This window comes from Pygocentrus nattereri, chromosome 3, assembly GCF_015220715.1.
Source record: "Pygocentrus nattereri isolate fPygNat1 chromosome 3, fPygNat1.pri, whole genome shotgun sequence".
NCBI lineage: Eukaryota > Metazoa > Chordata > Actinopteri > Characiformes > Serrasalmidae > Pygocentrus > Pygocentrus nattereri.
Window position 1 is genome coordinate 34,004,627 of NC_051213.1, and position 22,663 is coordinate 34,027,289.

General features: G+C 41.8%; 1 protein-coding gene across 2 annotated transcripts; it reads right to left on the reverse strand.

Moving 5' to 3' along the window:
- Window positions 1–2,915: 2,915 nt before the first annotated feature.
- On the reverse strand, window positions 2,916–22,224 carry decr1 (2,4-dienoyl CoA reductase 1, mitochondrial). Of its 2 annotated transcripts, none has more exons than XM_017714396.2 (10): window positions 22,132–22,224; window positions 20,524–20,732; window positions 19,053–19,110; window positions 17,389–17,475; window positions 17,100–17,247; window positions 10,661–10,760; window positions 5,942–6,014; window positions 5,015–5,161; window positions 3,395–3,457; window positions 2,916–3,302 (listed from the first exon to the last, which is right to left on the reverse strand). In XM_017714396.2, exons 2-10 carry the CDS (start codon window positions 20,643–20,645, stop codon window positions 3,243–3,245), a joined length of 858 nt encoding a protein of 285 aa, XP_017569885.1. In that variant the 5' UTR covers window positions 20,646–20,732; window positions 22,132–22,224; the 3' UTR covers window positions 2,916–3,242. The 2 variants fall into 2 exon arrangements, with proteins under 2 accessions (XP_017569885.1, XP_017569884.1); XM_017714395.2 differs by having other exon boundaries at window positions 22,083–22,223.
- Window positions 22,225–22,663: the final 439 nt, after the last annotated feature.

Here is a 22,663-nt window from a genome sequence, read left to right on the forward strand (position 1 = left end):
GTGATGTTGAGGTCTGGACTGCGGGGTGTTCAGTCCATTGTTCTGAGAACACCAGCAGCTTCTATGATTTGCAAGTTTTTTTTTCTATTTTCTATTCTCAGTAAGGACTTCTTGATGGCTACACATCCTTTCAGACTCATCTCACAGTGGAAGGGTGGACAGAAACACCTGTAAATTTTCTCAGATCTGAAGCAGCTTCATTTTCTCCTCTCTCTCAAAGATGAAAGCATTAAGCGGTGTTTATCTGAGGGTGACAGTTTTGGTGATCTACCAGGTCTTTCACAGTTGTTAGGACTCTAATTTTCTCTATAACTTTTTAAACATATTTTTGAACTTTAAACATATTTTTGCTTTGACTTTCCACTTCATTATACAAGTGGATTATTTTACATCTAATCTTCTCAGAAATATCTCCTTTAGCCATTCTAGACACAAATGAGAAAATAATTGTAAGGCAGCTGAGTAGTGTCTGTTTAAGGGAAACAATGTCAGCAACACCATTCCCCTCCTTCCAATCTAGCACCCTATAAATTCCCATTTCTACCGTTTACTATAAAAACATTTTTGTAACCCCCCCCTCCCCTCCCCCCACTCCGTCTAGTCCCTGTTCCTCAGTTCTGTCAGTCTTACCACAGCTTAGAGTTCAAGCTCCAAGAGAAGCAGCCCAGAACTCCAGCTTGAGTTCCCTCCCTCCCTCGGTTTCCTCCACTACCACCATACACTGAAGGCACAGACCCCTTCCTTATGTAAGTGGATAGTTTTGTATCTTATTTCTATTGGAATATCGTGAAACATATGAAATTGTGGAAATTACTAACTTGTACTTAATAGACAGTTTGATGGGTCTCTGACTTTTGCACAGTCCCGTGTATATTAAGATTCTATTTTTTTTTACCTCCTGTGAGGCACTTTCAGCTGCCTTATATCCATGAAAAGTGCTATATACATACAGCTTATCATTAGAGTTACAATGCTGGGCAAACCGATGATTGCAGCTCTTCATAGTTAATCTGATACATCTTCCCATTTAGATTAGGATTTTACTAGCATCTGAAAAACTGATTTATCCACATCGCAGGACTTTCTGGAAGGATTCTGATAAACGGCAAGATCCACACTGGAGATGCAATTTGTGTCTGTATAATTTAGAGCAAAAACACTTCTTGATCTTATCTTATAATTGAGCTGCTGACCTCTTGAAGTTGTGAATGGTACTGAGGTGCCTTATCTCGAAGGCTCCCTGCAAGGTGCTGCAGTTCTCAGGGTGGTTTTCAGCTGATGGAAAGAAAATCCAAAGACCTATGACAGTGTGCAGCAATCAGAACAGACTGTGTGGAACAGACTGCAAAAAAACAAACAGGACTCTGTCCGAGCCCCACGTTGCTTGGATGGTTCCATTTTGAGGTTAATGACCTAAAAATGCATTTGTGTTGAGTTTAATGGCTCTTTCCCCACCTCTCTATTCTAAACCATCACAATCAGCTGTTCACTGTTAAAAGGGAAGGAACGCAAGACGGTGAATGCACCCTGCTGAATGACACCGTCACTTCAAAAATCCTTTATGTAACTTCTCACCGAGGTGAGAACACCTGTCCAGAACAATTTCCTAAAACAGACTTTAGAAAGATGCAGAGAAAATGGGACTCAAAGCTTTAATCTTTGAGCAGTGTGTTATCTGTGTGGCAGTGTGAACAGAAACAAACACTTTCATCTGGCTAAGCGCATCAAATCGGAATTCATGCGACTTTTATGTCAATACAACTAAACATTCGTCATAATTTCACACCGCTGAGACTCAAACACTGAGGCTGAGGTTTCTGCACAAAAAATAATTAGAAGACACGTATCCAAACATGTCCGAAGAGAGTTCGAAAGCAATGACTGAACCTGGCCCATGGTGAACGAGGCTGCATTGTCAAAGAACAAAGAATCCGAGGACATGAACCGAACAAGTGGCCGTGGCTAATAATGTGCCCTCCGTGAGCCCAGCTGTCAGCCACTGGAATTTTATAAATCGATCCTGTGATGCTGGTGAAGACGAAACTGAAACCTCAGGAAGCGGCTAGCGGTCATGACAGCTCAGCTCAGGATGACAAGCCACATTAAACATTGTTCTTTTACGCACGTCAGTTTAAGAGCGTGATCTTTTCAGACTAATGTTGCATATAGACCACACTTAAAAGATAAACAGCCAAAATAAAAATTAAAAAAATCTGATTTATTGAGAAGACCAGATTTGAGCCACTTTTACCTGCCATGTAAACGTAGCTGTTGGCGTTCTCAGAACAATGGACAGACCAGCCCAGAGTCCAGACCTCAACATCACTGAATGTGTTTGAGATTTGTGAGAAGCAGGCATCCAACTTCTAAGACTGAACTTTAGAGGTTGGAAAAATAGCCCTGTAGATTTCTTTGAAAAGCTGAAATCAAGTTGAAAAGAATAGAAGCTGCAACATTAAATATTGAAAAATGATTCATTTGTTTAGGCCTCTGTGTGATTCTGTTAAATGTGTTTTCAGCATGTTTTCCTGAGAAATGACTTGTACTTAATGGCCATTTTGACTCAAGATTAAATAAATGAAAGTAGTCCTGAACTTCTGCACTGTAGTTGATTTTTGTTTCATTTTGTTTACTGTGGCATTTCTTAGACCTTTTACCAGCTAAAAACGAATGACGTATTTGTTCTTAGAGTCACTGGATGTTCAGAAGCGGTCCTGAATGCTGAGCACAAAGCTAGTCATTAAATTTTTTTAACCATGCAACTTATTTTTTTCAACAATAGGTCTACTCAGTTTAAAGAACATGAAAATGTACATGAAGTAAAATCTGGTTAGTAAAGGGAACTACGTTGTGTGTAAGTCTTCAAGCTCACCGGTCACATTAAACTAAATTAAACTTAGAACGTTGGACATTAATTTTTAAAAATCCTCTATTTTTATCAAAGGCACAAAGTTAAGCATGAAAACATGTGGAAAACAATTTGATGTGACATGATAAAAAATGCTATTCAAAAAGGCAATGAAATCTCAACTCAGGTCTGCCACTGTGTACTGCATCTAAAGTGTGATCAAATGTAAAGTGAATTTTTTATGATGGACATTCTATGGCACGCTTAATTATATGCATTATAACTGCATTTACATGAAAGAGCTACATGAACACTTCTGACATGCACTGGAACTGCATGTCAAATTAGCTCACATGCAGTGAACTCAGCTGTCTGCCATCCTTAGGTTTGATCATTAGGATCCCTTTGTCTGTCTGATTATGGCCTCCATCACATCCCACTGCTCCTTTGTGACCTAGCAAAAACATTATAGTGAAACAGTGTGAGATACAATGCATTTATTTAATGTGCACTACAAACTGTGCATGCTTAACAGGAAATCCTTACCAAACTAAGTGAATTAAATTCACCAGCCATAAACGAGTATTCACCGCCATCTATTTTGATAGTCTATAAAGAGAGAGAGAAACAGGAAATGCATGAAACAAGTGGGAAATGCAGTATCATTACAACAGAAAATGCAGTCACTCAAAGTGGTTTGATGCTCTGTTCTAGAATGCATACCCAGTCAGAATGGTTCAAGCCACCAGTCAACGCGAAATGGTTGTGAATACATCGCCTCATCGTCCGAGACGTCGTTTCACAATAGTTTTGAGGTAAGCTTTCATTTAAAATGTACTTTCTAAAAAAACATATATGGTGGTGCGGTGCATGCAAGGTGTTTTATGGCAAAGTAGTGCCCAAAGACTTTCAAATTCTCCAATATTCTATCTTTATCAACTAAGCTTGGGCGAGATGGTAATGTAGTCTCTTACGGTCAATGGTGATGTTTTAAGAAAGGTGCAAATTGACATTTTGGTACAAGAAAAGAAATGATTATTCATGATTCAGAGATTATTCAAGAGAGAGAGAGAAAGAGAAAGAGATAGAGAGAGAGAGAGAGAGAGAGAGAGAGAGATAGAGAGAGATAGAGAGAGAGATAGAGAGAGAGAAAGAGAGAGAAAGAGAGAGAAAGAGAGAGAGAAAGAGAGAGAGAAAGAGAGAGAAAGAGAAAGAGAGAGAGAGAGAGAGAGAGAGAGAGAGAGAGAGAGAGAGAGAGAGAGAGAGAGAGAGAGAGAGAGAGAGAGAGAGAGAGAGAGAGAGAGAGAGAGAGAGAGAGAGCGCGCCACCTTTATAATGGAAAATATTTATTTAATTTATTTTATGTGGACACAGATTTGGAAATCATTTGCAGTCTGAAGCTTCTCTGGCAGGGAGTGGTATTAGCACACAAGTCGCCTTGAGTCTGTGGACACCATTACCGACAATACCAATTATTTTTAACCAGAAAATATCATGCTAATTATTTTTAGATATTGCCCAGGCCTATTATCAACACTGCACATAAAAACCACACACAACATATGTAGGTTCTCTGGTGGTTTCGGATAGCAAAAAAAATGTTTATATTTATTGTAGGAACTATATGTTACGATATCTATGACCAGTGTAAATAAGTAGGAGTCAAGTTTCTCTACAGTTGACCGTTTCACATGAAAAGACCCTGTTTACATCTGTGATAGAACTATGTAGAAATTTTGAAAACATCAAATCAACGGACCAATGGTGACCCCGACCCCCCCAACCCCTCATAACAGCACAGATATATGAAGTCCATTTGAACTGGAAACCGTAACTACTTGGTTCTTGCACTGCTGACGCCCACATTTCATTTACTTAAAACTATACTTGAAAAAAGGTCATTTATGCAGCCCTAATTGGTTTGCATGCAGCTTTGATAAATGAGGGCTGTTGGCACAATGCTATGCATTACCGACGATCAAAGTGTCCCCTTCACTTCTACAAGCTCCCTGGGTTCCCTATCAGAGGGCATGATTGTGCCCTTGTCTCTCTTTTTCTCTCGCTCACTGAAAGCAGAGAGGTCCTGAGGGGGAGTCAGCAGGTGAGCTATAGTGAAGAGACAGCAGCTCTTTTTTCCCCCCCTGCACAAGGTCAGAGGACACTCACCGCACCCGACACCCAGCTGGCATAGTCGCTGCAGAGGTAGGCAGCTAGGTTGGCAATCTCTCCTACAGTGCCCAGGCGACCCACTGGTATTCTCTCAATCATCAACTTCTCAAACTTGCCAGTGGGATCCAAGCGGCTGAAGGCACCCTGAGGGTGAGAGTGCAAGACACCTGTTCATCACACGGAGGGCATCAAATACTGTAAAGTTTTTCTTAATAGGTTTTTAAATAGGTTTTGCTGATGACAGCACTACTAGTCTCTAGTTCATTCAATTAGCAAATTTTCCCTTTCCTTTTCTCAGAAACAGCTTCTTGAAAGCTACCATATCCTTTCAGACTCGGTGTGTAGTTATCCTCTCACACTGAAAGGATAGACAGGTCTAAAGCAAATGTGGAGCTTGATTTTCTCTCACTCTCTCTCAAAGATGAAAGCTTTAAGTGCTGTTTATTTGATGGGGACAGTTTTGTTTGTCTATCAGGTCTTCCATGGTTGTTAGGAGTCACATTTTCTCATCACCTTTTAAACACTGGAAAGTCCTGTTTTCACCTCCCTATTAACTTTTCTTCCTTATACAAGTGGATCATTTCATATTTCATCAACTCAGAAATATCTTTTGAACAAATAAATAACTTGTACTTAAAGACTTTTGATTGGAGTTAAATAAATGAACTTCTCTAAATGTAGAAATTGGGGCTGTGTGTTAATTTGGATTAACATTAGAAATAAAATGTTATTTTTCTCCCTAAAGACATTAGAAATGCAGTAACATGAACAAGACATCAAATATTTTTGTTATTGGTCAAATGTAAAATGATCTCTCTCACACAAATATCTACCAATACAGACAGGATTCTGACATCATTGTACAGCCCTCATCTGTATCTACATCACAGCATATTATATCACACTCAAACATGCATACAGTACCTTGGTTTTGATTGGCCCTGGCTGTATAATGTTGAACCTCAAGCCGTACCGCCCCCACTCTGCTACCAGAGACCTACAGGCACAACCCGAAACACAATCAGCCAGAATTACAATCTGTCTTCAGTCTCTGTCATTCACAAACACACACTCCCCCTTCTGGCTGCCATTATCTCCAAGACACCATTCACTTTCCCATTATTGTTAGACCACAATGACGAGAGAGACAAGATACACAGAGGGTGTGAAGGAAACAAATTTTTATCCGGCTGCTTTTGGGGGTCAGTCCAAGGTAAACGGATCCAATAGGCCCTCTCAACTCATGGGATTCAATCCCCAGGAAAGACAGCCCAATCAAAAACAACATATTTGCTCGATAGCGTCTGAAGATAACAGCAGGAAAACGAAGGGAACTGCTGCACAATTACTCCACGAGAAAGCTTTTTTATAAAGGTCTCTGATGGGTCAATGTTTTGAGTAAGCAATTTCCTGTAGAAGGAATTACATTAGGTAAAATGGGAGCTTACATACAGTACAATGACCAATACAGTATGAGCATGTCAGCATTACTCAAGAAGCATGTTCATTTATAGCAGGTCATAAGCTGGTCATGTCATCTTTTCTGTAAAGAGAAGGACAATTAAATGTAGTAGTGTGTTACATATGCTATACGGCCAAACCGCTCCTAATTGAGTGCAGAGGATTGTCATATACACTGCTAAGAGGTGTGTGTAGTCAAGCACACAGCTATGCAAACGCCATTGACAAACACTGACAGTTAAATGAGTTGTACTGAAGAGCCAGGTCACTTTAAACATGACAATATCATGGGATGCCCCCTTTTCCACAGAACAGTTCACTAAATTGCTGCCCTGCTAGATCTGCCCCAGTCAACTATAAGTTCTGCCATTGTGAAATGGAACAGCTCAGCCACCAAGTGGTATGCCACACTGCTGAGGCTTGTGGAGCATATAATAAAAAAAATTTTTTTTTTTAAATCACCTATCCTTTGTTACATCACTCACTACAGTAAAGTTCGAAACTGCCTCTAGAGGCAACATCAGCACAAGAACCAAGCTTCACGAAATGGGTTTCCATGGTAAAGCAGCTGGAAACAAGCTTAAGATCACTATCCACAATGCCAAGCGTAGGCTGTAGTGGTGTAAAGCACACTGCTACTGGACTCTAATGGAAATGTGTTCTCCGGAGTGATAAATAACAATTCATATCTGCGAGACTGAAACAAGTCTGGTTTTGGCAGATTACTTGAGAACACTACCCATTTCTAGTGAAGTGTAAAGGGTTATGTTAATGCTACAACATACAAAGACATGCTAGACAATTCTATGCCTCCTAATTTGGGTCATGTTTGGGGAAGGCATTTTCCTGTTCCAGCATGTACCCATGTGTACAAAGTGGGGTCCATAAAGACATGATTTAAAAGAGTTTGATGTGGAAGAACAGAGCCCCGACCCCAACCCCACAAAACACCTTAGGAATTAACTGGAATACTGACTGCAAACCAGGCCTTCTTGTCCAAGATTAGTGCCTGACCTCACAAATGCTCTTTTGACTGAAAATTCCTACAGACACACGACAAAATATCAGTGAACTCCAGATTAATACACTGTTTTACAATGGGCTGTCCAAAAAGCTCAGAATGATGGCCAGGTGTCCACATACTTTTGGCCATACAATGCATCTGCTACCGCTATGCACAGTACTCAGATAATAAAACAGTAGTAGTCTTAACTGGCCCAGTAAAATCAGAAAGTTTATTCCAGAAAAAAAACATGACCACTTCATAAAGTAATGTTAGTAAAACACAAATTATTTGCCAAAAAAATTCATAACACAATGGGCATTATAGGAATAGCTGATTAGTATATTGTGTCCATATTTGAAGACCACAGACTTAAATCAACTCTTTTGTAGTCCCGCAGAATCTAAACTTTTTTGAGAATTATTTTGTTCCTTTTATTCTTATAAACACCCTGCATGTACTGCACCATGAACCATGGCTTTAAAAATAAATAAATAAATAAATAAAAATTTAGCCCAAAATCTTCTCTCAAAACCGTCGCAAAACAATGCTTCAGGCATCAGGCACTTTATTCATAAGCCATTCATATAATAACTTCCTGTGAGCATTTAGAGGCACTTAGGATGTCTGGTTGCCATCACCACCACTATGGACAATTACAACTCAAAACGGAGCACTTTACATCAAACTACTCTGAATGGTTTCCTCTTTAGCATTTGACTTGCAGATCTTCTTTATTGTAAAGCAGAAAATACCAAGGCTCAGTTTCCCTTGCAGGAAGTTAAAAAAAAAAAAAAAAAGTAATTAATCACTGTATTTTAATTCAACATTTTAAACATTTCTGCTCTCAATTACAGTAATTAACCACTACAGCATGACACTTAATGAGGCTGCAACAACACTGACATGAAAAGTGACTTCCAAATGAATTGATGAAGCTCTCAGTGATGTACACCAAAAAAAATCCTTGAACTCTGCACAACTCTGCTCTATTTCAAACCGGCTGAAGGGCCAAGTGAAGGTGCAGCCGCCACAGGACGTCACACGGCTCCAGAACACTGACGGTATGAGCAGGAGCATGCAAGGAGGCTTTTGTTGATTCCAGTTTGGCATTCAATGCCACAGCAGCAGGCAAAAAAATTCTACTCAAACTGAGAGAACAAAGGCTGCTTTACTCAACCTGCAACTTGCCTGCACAGACCACAACCAACGGGTCTGCAACAGAACTTTGGCGGCCCCATGTCTCTGAGTCTGAGAAACATACTCTCATTTCATACATGCCTGCAAAGACAAAAATAGAACACTCACTATTGATTTTCCTAATGATACCACATTACAGTGAGAAAACGGATCACTGACAACGACAAAATAGCTTCAAGAGACACAGCTGAAGAATGAGCTTTGCGGTTATGCAGCAGCCAGTCGCGCAGATGGAGGAGTAAATTCTGCTAAGTATCAGCTTACTCTGAAAGAAAGTGTTACACAATCAGTCAAGCAACTGAAGCTGAAAAGTGTCTGGTTTCTACAACAGCACAATGATCAAAATCACCCATGAACTACTTCAAGAAACACAAGCTGACTTTTCTTTTTATACTTTGAAAAAGCTCAGTCCCCTGACTTAATTGCTGAACATCTGTGGGTAGATCTTAAAATTGCTCTGCATGCAATATCTCAGAACTAGAAGTGTTCAGGAAGAGAGAGACTGGATACATCAAGCTGTAATATTTGCCAAAGCACAGACTTGGTACCTTTGCATGCATGGCACTTCCTATTTTATAAGCTAATTAAATATAAAGTAACTATGCCTTAACAATTGCAAAAATGTTAATTTTTATTAAAAAAAAACAGTGTGCGCTCATTTCTTTACTTCCAAAACCAATAAAATACATAATTTGGCATACAACTGTATCTAGACATTTTATTAGGTCCACTTACCACAGGTTAATGAGATTAGTCCACCAACCAAAAATATCCAAAAGATGAGCCATCGTCAATATTGCTGGTGTTTTTACATCAACAACAAAGCAGGTGTGTCTAATAGAGCAGACAGTAAGTATACAGTATTTTCCAATTCCAGCAGCTCTACTGTATCTGATCCACTGAGAGTTCAGGACAACACCCACCAACATGTCACTCAGGCACACACACAGAGACCCTAAAGGGTTCTTGAGGCCTTGCTTTCTCACCCACAGACTGTGCAAGTGCCCTCTTGGTTGGTGTACGTAATAATTGAATTTTACATTGCCTCCACAATTCATCAAGAACCAGACTCTGACTTGGTGGATCAGCTCAGGTTCTACAAGTTTCATCCCTTTTCAGCAGAACCTCTGGTGCAGTATTGGCCGCCTGTGGAGATTTCACCTCAGACATGGACACAAGCATCGCCAGACACTGCAAATCCTGCTATTACAGAACAGAGAACCTCTTAAAGAAAGCATCACATGGCATAATGTGGTCATTTTAAACATCAACCAAACGAGCAACTACTTTTTACCTACACTCTACTAAGCTATCACTGAGGTACTTGTTCAGGACATAGTCAGGGAACATAATTCTACCACATTTCTTTACAAGTAGAGTTTTTATGTTGCACTGACTTCACGCTTATTTTACTGTTCTGTTTAAAAAAAAGTTTATGAAAACATACAAATAAACCTTTCCCCTGAGAAAAAACTTATGATACATAGTCTGACTAAGACAGTTGTCCTACTTTCCAAGGCACATTCATAAAATGTACACATTGGTGAAGAAAGCTGTACGCATACATTTTTTACTGTGCACTATGGTACAGCTAGCGTAGAATTTATGGCATGCATCCTTTAGACTGCTTGTTAGATATTTTGTCTATTCAATGGGTCAATTCTCACACTGCCATGTCAGTGCCATGCCAGGTGAATGGCCCACGATCCCCATAATATTTGGTCGGTGATTGGCCTATGGTGGTCTCTTTCCACTACTGGATGAGGGAGAGGGTGGGTGATAAATTCTGCATAACAGTCTACAAAGTTCACCTATATGGCCACCTAAGTGGCTTTTTATAATATTGGCCACGGAGTGTAGCTACAAGGTAGATTAAATAAACTAGGAATTCAGTGAATATTCTTCATCAATATAGTTTTGGATTGTTACAGGTCATTTGGCAAAAATGATTTGTGCTTTAACTCAGCTTGTTCACCTACTTGCACAAAGCCTCAACTCCTGCCTTGGCAGATGCACTGGGCATCACAAAACCAGAGCCGCTGTCAGCATAGATTGTGGTGATACACAGAAATGCTGCACCTGAAAAACACCAATGACCAAATATTAGCACTCCATCCAAAAAAAAAAAAAAGACTAACTTAAGAGCACTTAAAGACTGAACGCCATAAAAATCGCATCAAACAGTCCAAGTAAGTCCATCTTCGCATCACTGGAAGCCTTTTACAATTTCCTGTTTCAGTTAGACACACAAAACTCAACTGTGCAAACAGAAAAAAGGCCTCCATTCATGTCATATGCACATAGCCAGGACTGCATCTCCTGTAATTACCATGTCCGCAGGACAGAAAAAGTTTAAAATAATCAAAAGAAGTGGGACATCAGCATCTAAGAAGTGCTCATTATGAATTAAAAATAAAAAAAATCCCACAGATATTTAATGGAATGCTTTGGGGCTTTCTTGGGTATTAGCAAAAAAACAAACAAAAAAAGCCACACAGCCCTCCCTCACTTTTCAAAAGCTGCATTCACCACTTCAGCCACATATTAACAATACTGAGGTTTACGGTGCTTGATTAATATAACAATAGAATAATGCATTGTTTCAAAAATACAAAATCTGGTTCCTAGTTTAAACTCCAGTTAATCCCTTAAACTCTAAGGACCTGTTGGCCGGTCCAGACTTCAGTTCCTCGCTCTCATAACTACATACTTTACACAGTGGTTTCACAAAAGTAAGGGATTCATTCACAGTAGTTATTGAAATAAGTCTTAAGACTATTAACTGAACAAGCTTAGAATTAAGAGGTTAACAAACTGAAGATGTGTTTAACACTACAGCACTGCAACCTGAGCACTTACTGCCATCTAGTGGTCTGGCTGTTGTAAACATGTATTTTGGGTTTGTTGGACCGCCAACATGGAGGGTATTCTTTGCTAAATGCCACGTTACTGAGGACCCCAAAAACAATTAGCAATGCAAATGCAAACAAAGACAGAAAGATACGGTCATTCTGAAAACGACACCAGACACACATTTCAAAAGGCCTAGTCAAGCACAATTTATCGATGCACCCAGTGAAGCAAATTAAGATGGTACTACGCTCAGAGGAAGTCATCTGGAGGCATCCAGAAACGCTGCAGAGTTCTGTGGGCTCAAGCTCATCTGAAATGTGTTGCAAGTACAAAATCTGAATGAGCATATATTCACAAAAAGTTCATAAATTTAAACATCAAATATGTTATGGAAATTACCCGTCACTGCTTGCTGTTCATATTAGCATTTCACACACTGTCTCCACCTCTTTGGAATTGAGGTCTGTATAAATTGGGCTTCTAAGATTTCCTAAAAAAATAAATAAATAAAAAAGAAATACTTGCAGTTTGCAATCATTTTTTGATGTTCATCATTTAATCATCAGTTAATCATTACAAAAAATAAAAAAATTTAAAAAAAACAAACTTCACAACTAAGCATTTATCTGCACTGTAAGTCCTTCTCTAATCTTCACGGCCACCTCATATTGTTAATTAGTGAGCCAATTATTCATGCGCATCATATAGAGCAAGTTTTTCACAGCCAGATTAAGCCTAAACCCAAATTAAAAGGAATTTCCAGTGGTGATTCACCACGCATTCTGCAATTTAGTCCAAGACCAGGCTTAGCCTGGAGACCTGGCCCCTAGCTTTATCTTGCCCAACCAACCTAAAATAAATTTTAAAACTAGCAGTGAAGCAGCCTTTTGCTTTCACACAACTAACTTCTTTCTAAACTGCTCCCCTAGAGTTACCGACAGTGCGAAAGCAATTCACAAAGCACAACTATTAATACATAATATTAGGACTACAATTAAAATAATCAATTATGTTATTTTATGTAGATCAGTGTTTCCCAACCCAGTACATAAGTATTCTTGTTACAGTGGAGAGTCTGTGTGGAAAAACTGTATTAACCTCATGAGGAGTTTATTGCATGGCCCTTGCCTACTGTTAAATAAATAAGAATGCAAATAAATTAGTGTAAACTAGTTACAGAACAAAATCTCTTCTACATTTTTTAATTTAGAAGTTAAAATTAAAAAGGCTGTAAACATGCAACATACTAAACCTTAATTACAGTAAAAACCACAACAACCAAACCATCCAAGAACGAAGTTAGCAAGTTAATGATTTTCTCTGGTTTTAGCAGGCTTCTGCGAGATGTTACAAACAGCTTGTCGTGCTGAATCAGGTTACTGGAGAAAGGAGCTGTTATAATGCTGTAAAAATAAGCAATATTAATTATTACCAATAGGTGGCGCCCGATGACCATTGGAATGTATGGGTACTAATGTCAGTGCATCCAGCCTTGTGTAGATTGATTGGAAACCAGGTGAAATTCCATATGCAGACTTAGTCAAACTCGTAGGTGACCACCACAATCCGAAGCCGTCTGTCATTGTTCAGCGTTTCAAGTTCCACAGTCACTTCAGAAAGTCAGGTCAGTCAGTGGCTAACTTCATTGCAGAGCTTCGACAGCTGTCAGAGCACTGTGAATTCGGAGCAGTGCTAGACGACATGCTACATGACAGACTTGTATGCAGCATAAATGAGGATGCGATTCAGTGCCGCTTGCTGAGTGAGACAGCACCAACATTGACTTTCAAAAAAGCGTTAGAGATTTCTCAGGGCATGGAAACGGCTGCTAGCAATGCTAAAGACATCCAAAAAGGGCATGCTGGAGCACAACCTGTGGCAGTGCATCATGTAAAGAAAGACAGTTCGAGAGCTGGCAAGCCAGTTGAATGCTTTCGGTGTGGAGGGGCACACTATGCAAACGAATGCAAATTCAAGGATGCTGTCGGCCATGGTTGCAAGAAAAAAGGACACTTAGAAAAGAAGTGCAGAGGTGCTAAAAACAAAAAGACTGAGAAAGGGAAAGGAAAGCAAAATCAGGCTGCCACACACACCATGTAGAGGAAGCAAGTGAAGAGGCTACATGTTTTTTTTTACATGTTTGCAGTGGACACTGATGAGGAACCGCCTATGCCATACTATGCCACAGTCACTGTGCACAGACAGGGTGTCAAGTTTGAGATCGATTCAGGAGCGACAGCGTCAGTCATCAGCGAGGAGACCTACAAGAGGACCTGGAGGTCCAACCCACCGCCCCTGACTCCATCAAAGCTCCTGCTAAGGACATACACCGGTCAGCCCATTCCCCACCTTGGAGTGCTAAAGGTGAGCCCCGCAGTGGGAAATCCAACAGCTGACTAGTGGTGGCCAAGGGTAGTGGACCCAGTCTTTTGGGCCGTGACTGGCTCAGAAAAATCAAGCTGAACTAGCATGAGGTGAAGTACACAGGCACAACAGAGGACGTTCTGCAGCGATACAGTGAGGTGTTCAGAGACGAGCTGGGCACACTCAAGGGAATGACAGTGAAACTCCACATTGACCCCAATGCCACACCACGTTTCTACAAGTCCAGAGTGGTACCCTATGCCATGAAACAGAAAGTGGAGGAGGAGCTGGAGCACTTACAGGCCCTGGGCATCATTGAGCCAGTCCAGTTCTCCAAGTGGGCAGCTCCCATTGTTCCTGTTATGAAACCTGACAAAACAGTGCAGATATGTGGGGACTATAAACTTACCGTGAACCAGGTCTCAAAGCTGGAGGAGTACCCGTTGCCACGGGTGGATGACCTGTTTGCAACCCTGGCTGGGGGCAAGTCATTCAAAAAACTGGACATGAGCCACGCCTATCAGCAGTTGCCCAAGGAGTCCAAGGAGTTCGTCACAATCAACATGCACAAAGGATTGTTCAAATTCAACTGCCTAGTGTTTGGTGGCGTCCAGCCCCGCCATTTTCCAAAGGACAATGGACAGTCTGTTGCAGGGCATCCCCACGTAGCCTGCTACCTGGATGATCTGCTCATTACAGGTGCTACAGAGGCTGAGCATCTCAGCAACTTGGAGCAGGTGCTACAGAGACTCTCAGAGGCAGGGCTAGGGCCAGACTAAAAAGGGACAAATGCGTGTTCATGGCACCGAGTGTCACTTACCTGGGACACAAAATCACAGCCGAGGGTATCTGCCCAGTGGAAGACAAAGTACGAGCTGTCAAGGAAGCCCCGAACCCCAAGAATGTCACCGAACTCAGATCCTTTCTTGGAATGGTGAATTACTACGGCAAATTCCTGCAGGACCTCTCAAAGCTCTTGGCGCCGTTGTACAAACGACTGCACAATGACACAAAGTGGCGGTGGTGTGAGGAGCAAGAAAAAGCGTTCAAGGAAGTGAAAGAACTGCTCCAGTCAGCAAAACTGCTTGTGCATTTCGATCCAGACAAAGAGGTGACCCTCGCATGTGATACCTCACCGTATGGTGTAGGGGCAGTGCTATCCCACGTGATGGAAGATGGATCAGAGAAGCCTATTGGCTTTGCTTCATGCATGTTGACAGCTGCGGAAAAGGAGTACTCGCAGCTAGACAAGGAAGGTCTGGCAATTGTGTTTGCTGTTAAGCGCTTCCATCAGTACCTCTACGGCCGTCCCTTCAAAATCCACACAGACCATAAGCCACTGAGGAGTCTGTTTGGTGAGACAAGTTGCATCCCACCACTTGCCTCCGCCCGAATCCAACGTTGGCCACTAACATTGTCAGCCTACCAACACACCATAGTGTAAAGGGCAGGAAAGGACAATGCAAATGCTGATGCACTCAGTCGCCTGCCATTGCCCGAGACACCAGTCACCACTTATGTGCCTCCAGAGACTGTCTTTTTGTTAGAGAGGTTGTCGGAAACACCAGTGACTGCATCTCAGGTCAAGCAATGGACCTGTCCTGTCTAAGGTAAAGACTTACCTGCTACAAGGCTGGCCTGTGGTGATCGAGAGTGAGGATTTGAGACCTTATATGAAAAGAAAGACTGAACTGAGCTTACAAGATGGGTGCATCTTCTGGGGGACGAGGGTTGTCATGCCTCCCCCAGGCCGCTCACAGATCATGGAGGAAGTGTATGAGACACATCCAGGTGTGTCTAGGATGAAAAGTCTCGCAAGATCCTACGTCTGGTGGCCGAGAATGGATTTAGACCTGGAAAACAAGGTAAAATCATTCTTACAGTGTCAGGCCAATCAGAAAATGTTGCCGCCAGCTTCCTTGCATCCATGGGAGTGGCCAGACCGTCCCTGGTCTAGATTACATCTGGACTTTGCAGGGCCCTTCATGGGCCAGATGTTTCTTGTCACGGTCGACGCCCACTCTAAGTGGATAGAATGTCATATCATGGGCAACATAACAGCTCCCTCAACCATTGAGAAACTCAGACAAGTGTTTGCAGTTCATGGTCTACCTGACACCCTAGTCACAGACAACGGTCCAACCAAGTGAGCTGTTCAGTTACTTTATGCAGCAGAATGGGATCCGTCACATTCGCACAGCTCCTTTCCATCCAGCATCGAAAGGACTGGGGTTGAAGGGTTGAAGCGCATGACAGGTGATTCTCTGAGTACTAGACTCTCATGTTTCCTGTTCCAAGTACCACCTCACACCTCAGACCACCACTGCACGTACACCAGCAGAGATGTTGATGGGCCGTAGGCCTAAGTCAAGGCTGGATCTGCTTCGCCCTGACCTGAAAGCAAAGGTAGCGAGAAAGCAAGAAAAGCCGAAGGAGAGGCACGATCTTCATGCAAGAGAGAGACTGCTGAAACCAGGTGACAATGTCTATGTGAAGAATTTCTGCAGTAACTCCAAGCAGCAATGGCTTCCTGGGGTTATCCTGACACAGAATGGTCCCGTCTCCTACATCATCAAGCTGACAGATGGACGAGTGTTCCGCAGGCATCAGGACCACGTGCAGTGGCGTCATGATACAGGCCCAGAGACTGTCAACACGGCAGAGGAGCCACTCAGGCAGAGGAATTGCCAACGGAGGTGTCTGTGCCACCGGCAGAAACTGAACAGTCACACACCGACACACAGACACAACAGACCCCTGTGGTGACCGCAGCACAGGAGTCTCCCAAAACTCAGACGCCTGTGGTGACTGCTATTCCGCAGGAGACAGTGCGCAGATCACAGCATGCTCGAAAGGCTCCTGATAGACTGAATTTTTAATTGAAGTATTACTGCTTTTCTGTGATAAAGCATATACCGTGTTCTGTTCTGTTAGGTGTATGCTAAGATAATTTGTTTCATGTGTTATGGTCAGTATAGGTTTATGGAAATAATCAACACCAGATTCATTTTCAGTTTCTTAAAGTTAATAGTCAAGGGAGGAATTTCTGAACTTAGTGGGGGAGGAGTGTTATAATGTTACGTGACCGACTTGTATGTATGTTTAATTACTTACTATTCAGATAAAAGTGAAAACTGGGAATCAGTGTTTCGTGTTTCCTTTAGTTGACAAGTTACCACAGGAGCCTAGTGTAATTTTCACCTTTCTGAGCTGCAATGAGGCGCTTCCCAATGTCCAGGGTGATGTAGGCTGTGCCGTTTAAAACTGTGTCTGTTATGGCCTTCCAAGCATTGGCTGAGAGCCTTTCAGATGGGGAAATGAAGTTTCCTGCTGCATTGTTGATCACCACCTGACAGACAAAGAGCACATAAGCGTTCAGGCGTCATTGAGAAATGCATGTTCAATATGTCACAATCAGCATTTCCTTCAACAACTTCATCACAGCATCACAACACTGCTTTTCAGGTGGCTGAGAACTGTTCCTACGTACATCAGGGAGTCCAACATCATTGACCATCTGGTCTACAGTAGCCTTTACAGAGTCCGGGTCCCTCACGTTACACTGCACAGGGTGAACCTGCAACACACACAAGCATCCTTCAGCAGGGATCACCAGTGGGCAAAAATGATACACTACTATGTTCCATAGAAACGAACCCCTGTATGTCTTTTGTTTATTATATATAAAATTTAGAAATGCCAGCTGCCTTTTACTTTGCATCAACATTTCTCGATGAGCAGAAGATTACTTGAACATTTTCTTACATTCATTTTTTAATTTATTTTTTTGTCCAGTAAAGATACTATTTTACACATGATGCCAGCAGCACCAGGGGTCTCTAATTTTACGAGTTATCTTACAAGTTGATCGCAGTCAGAAACAGCCGATTAGGTATGAGGCATCAATGAGGTATCTACAACATTTAGAATACCTTCGCTTTAAAGGGTTCAGATCATGGAAAAACAAATTTTGCTCCAACTTTATTAATAGAAGAGATTCATATAGAATGTAAAACACTGCCAAAGTATGAAATAAAAAAAATAAATAAAAACTTGTAAACTAAAAAATTGTTCACTCTCCAGTCCATAACCTGCAAAAAGAGTGCATTTTGAACTAATCATTTTTAAAATGTTATACAAAAATTCAGTGGGTTTTCACATCTGCCTATCCAGCCTACAGCACTTTAGCACTGCCCATTCATCCTGAAGATATGAGGAGCGTTTCATCCTGGAGTGTTTCTTGAATGAGGCTCAACACAGGCCAGTCAATCAGAACATGGCTCATTTACATCTCTCAGTCTTAAATATACAGGAACAAAAACAGCCTATTTAATTCTAAAAGGTATAAACGGAGTTGGGAAAACACTCGTGTAAAACTAAGCGCTTGCAGTTTTTGGAACATAACGACATACAAACATAATTGGGCCTATGGGAATACATTTACAACCCCAATTCCAATGAAGCTGGGACATTGTGCAAAACATAAATAAAAACAGACTATGACCACTTGCAAAAAACAAATAAAAACAGAATACGATGATTTGCAAATCCTTTTCAACCTATATTCAATTGAATACACTACAAATACAAGATATTTAATGTTCAAATGGACAAACTTTATTGTTTTTTGCAAATATTCACTCATTTTGAATTTGATGCCTGCAACACGTTCTGAAGAAGTTGGAACGGGGGCAACAAAAGACTGGGAAAGTTGAGGAATGCTCAAAAAACACCTGTTTGGAACATTCCACAGGTGAGCAGGTTAATTGGAAACAGGTGAGTGTCATGACTGGGTATAAAGGGAGCATCCCTGAAAGGCTCAGTCGTTCACAACAAGGATGGAGCGAGGTTCACCACTTTGTGAACAACTGCGTGAGCAAATAGTTCAACAGTTTAAGAACAACGTTTCTCAATGTGCAATTGCAAGGAATTTAGGGATTTCATCACCTACAACCCTTTGATAAAATGAACCAGAACTTCATTGGAATTGTACATCTATGGCATTTGGCAGACACTCTTCTCCAGAAATTCAAATGACATTGTTTTACAGCAGCTGGCGAAGGTAGGGTTAGATGTCTGGAAAGGGCTCATACTGGTCTACAGCGTGGAAGGCAGAGGTGCCGGGGCCAATTCTTGTACGTCATCTGTAGTTACCTTATTGCCAGTCTGACTGGAGATTTCCTCTGCAGTTGCCTTCAAAACATCCAGGTTTCTGTAATTACAAGGAGTGTCACAACAGCAGAAGAACTTGAATGGAAAGAACCAACATGTACTACAAAATGTACAGCTTACACCAAGCATAAACGACTGCAGAATCAAGAGTCAGAGATCAGAGCTAATGTCCAGGAATGGACCGAGCCAAAACAACGCAAAGCAAAAGCATATTCAAAATAATACGAGAGGTCTCGCTTTCAGATGAAATTCAGGTTTGAGTCCATGGCCAGAAGATCACAATCCTAAAGCTCTCATACTGTACTCCTCTGATCGACAAGCTTCATGTTTTCAGACTGAGTCTTGATATTTTAGAACCAGTATGTGGCTCTACATCCATCAGGTTGCTTTGATAAAAAGAACCAGAACAAATTTGAAATTCAAATATTAAGGAAATGTGTTCTTGTGTTTTTACTGAAGGTAAGAACTTAATGGATTACAAGTAAACTTAAATACACAATTTAAAAGTTTGAACTTGAATAAAAGTATAATTACAATACGCTAGATCGGTGGAACTTCAACTGCTCTTACATTCTAAGGCAAATAGCTTTATTTTAAAAAAAAATATTAAAAGATCCTCTTTGAAATTGCATTGATGACTGTGCTCATTCTGGGTCTAAATGCCTTTGTCAATCAACACATCAGGGCAGGACCAAAAGGTGCACACAATGCAAAAGGCTTTATCTAAAAACATGGCAGCCAGTCTTTCTTATAGGGTTGTGTATAAAGACATTAACAGCACAACAGGCTAATTTTCTCTTCTTCACCTCATCTGCTATAAACCTTTCAGCTGAAATCTTTTTTTGATGAAGCCTTGTACACTGAGTGCACTGTTGGCCCGGCCTGATGGGATGATGGCAGTTTGGGATGAACATGAACGTGAAAATCCAGTCTGGTCAAACGCATTTTCAAAGGCATTCTGCCACACAATGAGTGCGGTAGACGAGAATATCGCTGCTGTCGGAAGAAAACCTCGTCTCAATTTTTGCCATTTTTCAGTTTTTCTTTAATTCATTTGGAAGTACCAGTTGTCCTTTACATTGTCCGTACATTTCATGATGAATGGACCAAAAGAAACGGCCCAAAAATGATGCGGAAAAAATTCTGATTCCATTGACTTCCATTGAAAGCAAAGCAGGTCTTTTCCTTCTCCTGTAAAGTTACCATTCTAGAGATATGAGGTTTTCTTCCGACAACAGTGATACGTAAATGCAAAGAGGAAAGGCACAGTGTACCATTTACCACCATTTCATCATTTCCAACATTACACAGGCTACACAAACTCAGAACGCATGTGCGAGTTCACTGGTCATTTTGGATAGTCAATCAAATGGCCACATTTGAACCACCGAATTATGCACCAGTTTTGAAAAATCAGTGGAATTCCCCTTTAAGAGTTTGGCTGAGCACTGACCTGCTGGCTATAACACACTCTGCCCCCAGAGAGGACAGAGTGAAGGTCATGCCTTTCCCCAGTCCTGTCCCTCCTCCTGTGATGAAGGCCACCTTGTTTTTAAAAGTCCCCGGGAGAAGCATCGGCTCCTGTAACGGGGGGAAGAAGCGAGCTTGGGGGGCACGGTCATCATCACTCTTCCGTAGAACTGCTGTGCCATTTCCAAACAGCTGCAACAAACAAGGTGTGAACAGAGCATTTGAAGTTGATAAAGACTCGGCTTAACATTCCTGCTTATCCCCCGATACGCTGGTTTAGGCCATCAAATATCCTAATTATTATTTTAACGCTGGTAACACTTTCTCAGACCAGTCACCAGCTTCTTCTTCAAATATTCTACATTTTTGAGTGCTTGAACTCCACTTACAGGAAAGAAACACTTCACTCAGCCAAGCAGCTCCTCCACTCACTAACGGTTACAAACTATTTTAACTTCTCCTGTTCAGCCACTTAGCTTCATTCACCCCTGTTTACTGAGGACTCTCATAATTTGCAGGATAGTTTGGTGGCCTCAATCAGGGGTGTCCAATTTTATCCGGCATGGCTGCAGGTTTTCACTCGATACGAGCTGAAGCACCCATGATCTTACTAGTTTAATCAGTTCCTCTCAGGCATCAAGCATTGGATCATGCGGAACCGCTGGAATGAAATCCACCAAGGGCTGCAGGTTCAGATCAGACACCCCTGGCCTAAATCATCTCATCAAGAGCTCAGCGCGAGCTCACCCTAAAACTCACCCTCATGTTTTCTTCAGTCTCACACTGTAAACTACTGACAATGAAATTAAACACTGGAAATGAACTGAAGGAACAGAATGAAATATTTTATTCCTTTCTAGTCACAATCTTCATATTCCCAGCGGTAAGGCAAGCGCAGTACACAGTCCTAACTCCTTCATCAACAGGTCTCATCACTGGTCTCTCTGAGTCCGTTAAAGGTGAAAACTGTGCAGCATACAGGAGTTTGTGAACACTCCCTTTCTTACTGTCATTCGCTAAAAGAGAAATAAGGAGCGAATTTCATGCTCAGATCAACTCAGCTGAGTCTTCACTGAGTCTTCACTGAGTCTTCACTGGCCACGTTTACATGCAGCCTGATAATCCGTTAATAATCCGACTAATAGCTCAACTGGAACACGTCCATGTAAACACCTCAACCGCAACAGACTAATCCGACTGAGGCCACCGAGTCTTCCCCGATTTAACATAATAAAACGTTTGAAATATTAATACGCCATATTAATGCCCGGTGGGACAGACTGTTGACCTAGGGGAGTCCCGCTCTGGGCAAAAGGTCAAACCAGGTGGAGAACAGCAGCGCCAGCGACCTTTCACCCAATTCCACAGGCCGCCGGGCGCCTGCACGGGGCCGGACACTGCATTTGAAATATGCCGCCGAGGCAAGAAGCTCATTCGTTTTCTTGGCTTTACTTTGCAGTTTGTCTAGTTTAGCTAATTTAGCAAGCTGATACGAAGAGCATGCCTATTCTCCCTTAAGCCTGAAAACAACGCAGCGCCTACCCGCGTCTGGGAGAAACAGGTGGACAGCGCTTTGGCTCTCTGCGCTAACCTCGACATCTGCATCCCGTCGCCGAGTCGCCCAAACTCAGAAACTCCGCCGCAGAAACTCGAGCAGCGCCGCTGCCGCCTGACCAGCGCCGGTTTACCCGCGCATGCGCAGACTGCACGACCTGTATCGTTGTAGCAGTGGGCGTGTCCTTCAGTGCAGTTTGCACTCTTTTTATTTTTATTTTTTAATCCTTTTTTATTCGGTTGGCAAGTTATCATACAGGTGGCGCCGTGTGGCTTTGTGTATGATAGCGCTCTTAGCCTCTAGTCTGAACACAGATGGTCAAATTACGGGCTCGGTCTCAAATGGCTTCTAACGCCCTATGTAGTGCGCAGTATGTAGGTAATTAACACTTTATAACGACTTCTACACACAAACAATGCAACAAATGTTTGAAAAAAAAGCCATTTATACTCAGTCATAGCTGCACAACATCCTCTCCGATATAAACTGCACGGTTTGGGTGTAGAAGCCATAATTTCATCGCCTATGCAGCGCACTTTGTAGGGAGTAAGGAGCCATTTGAGATTCA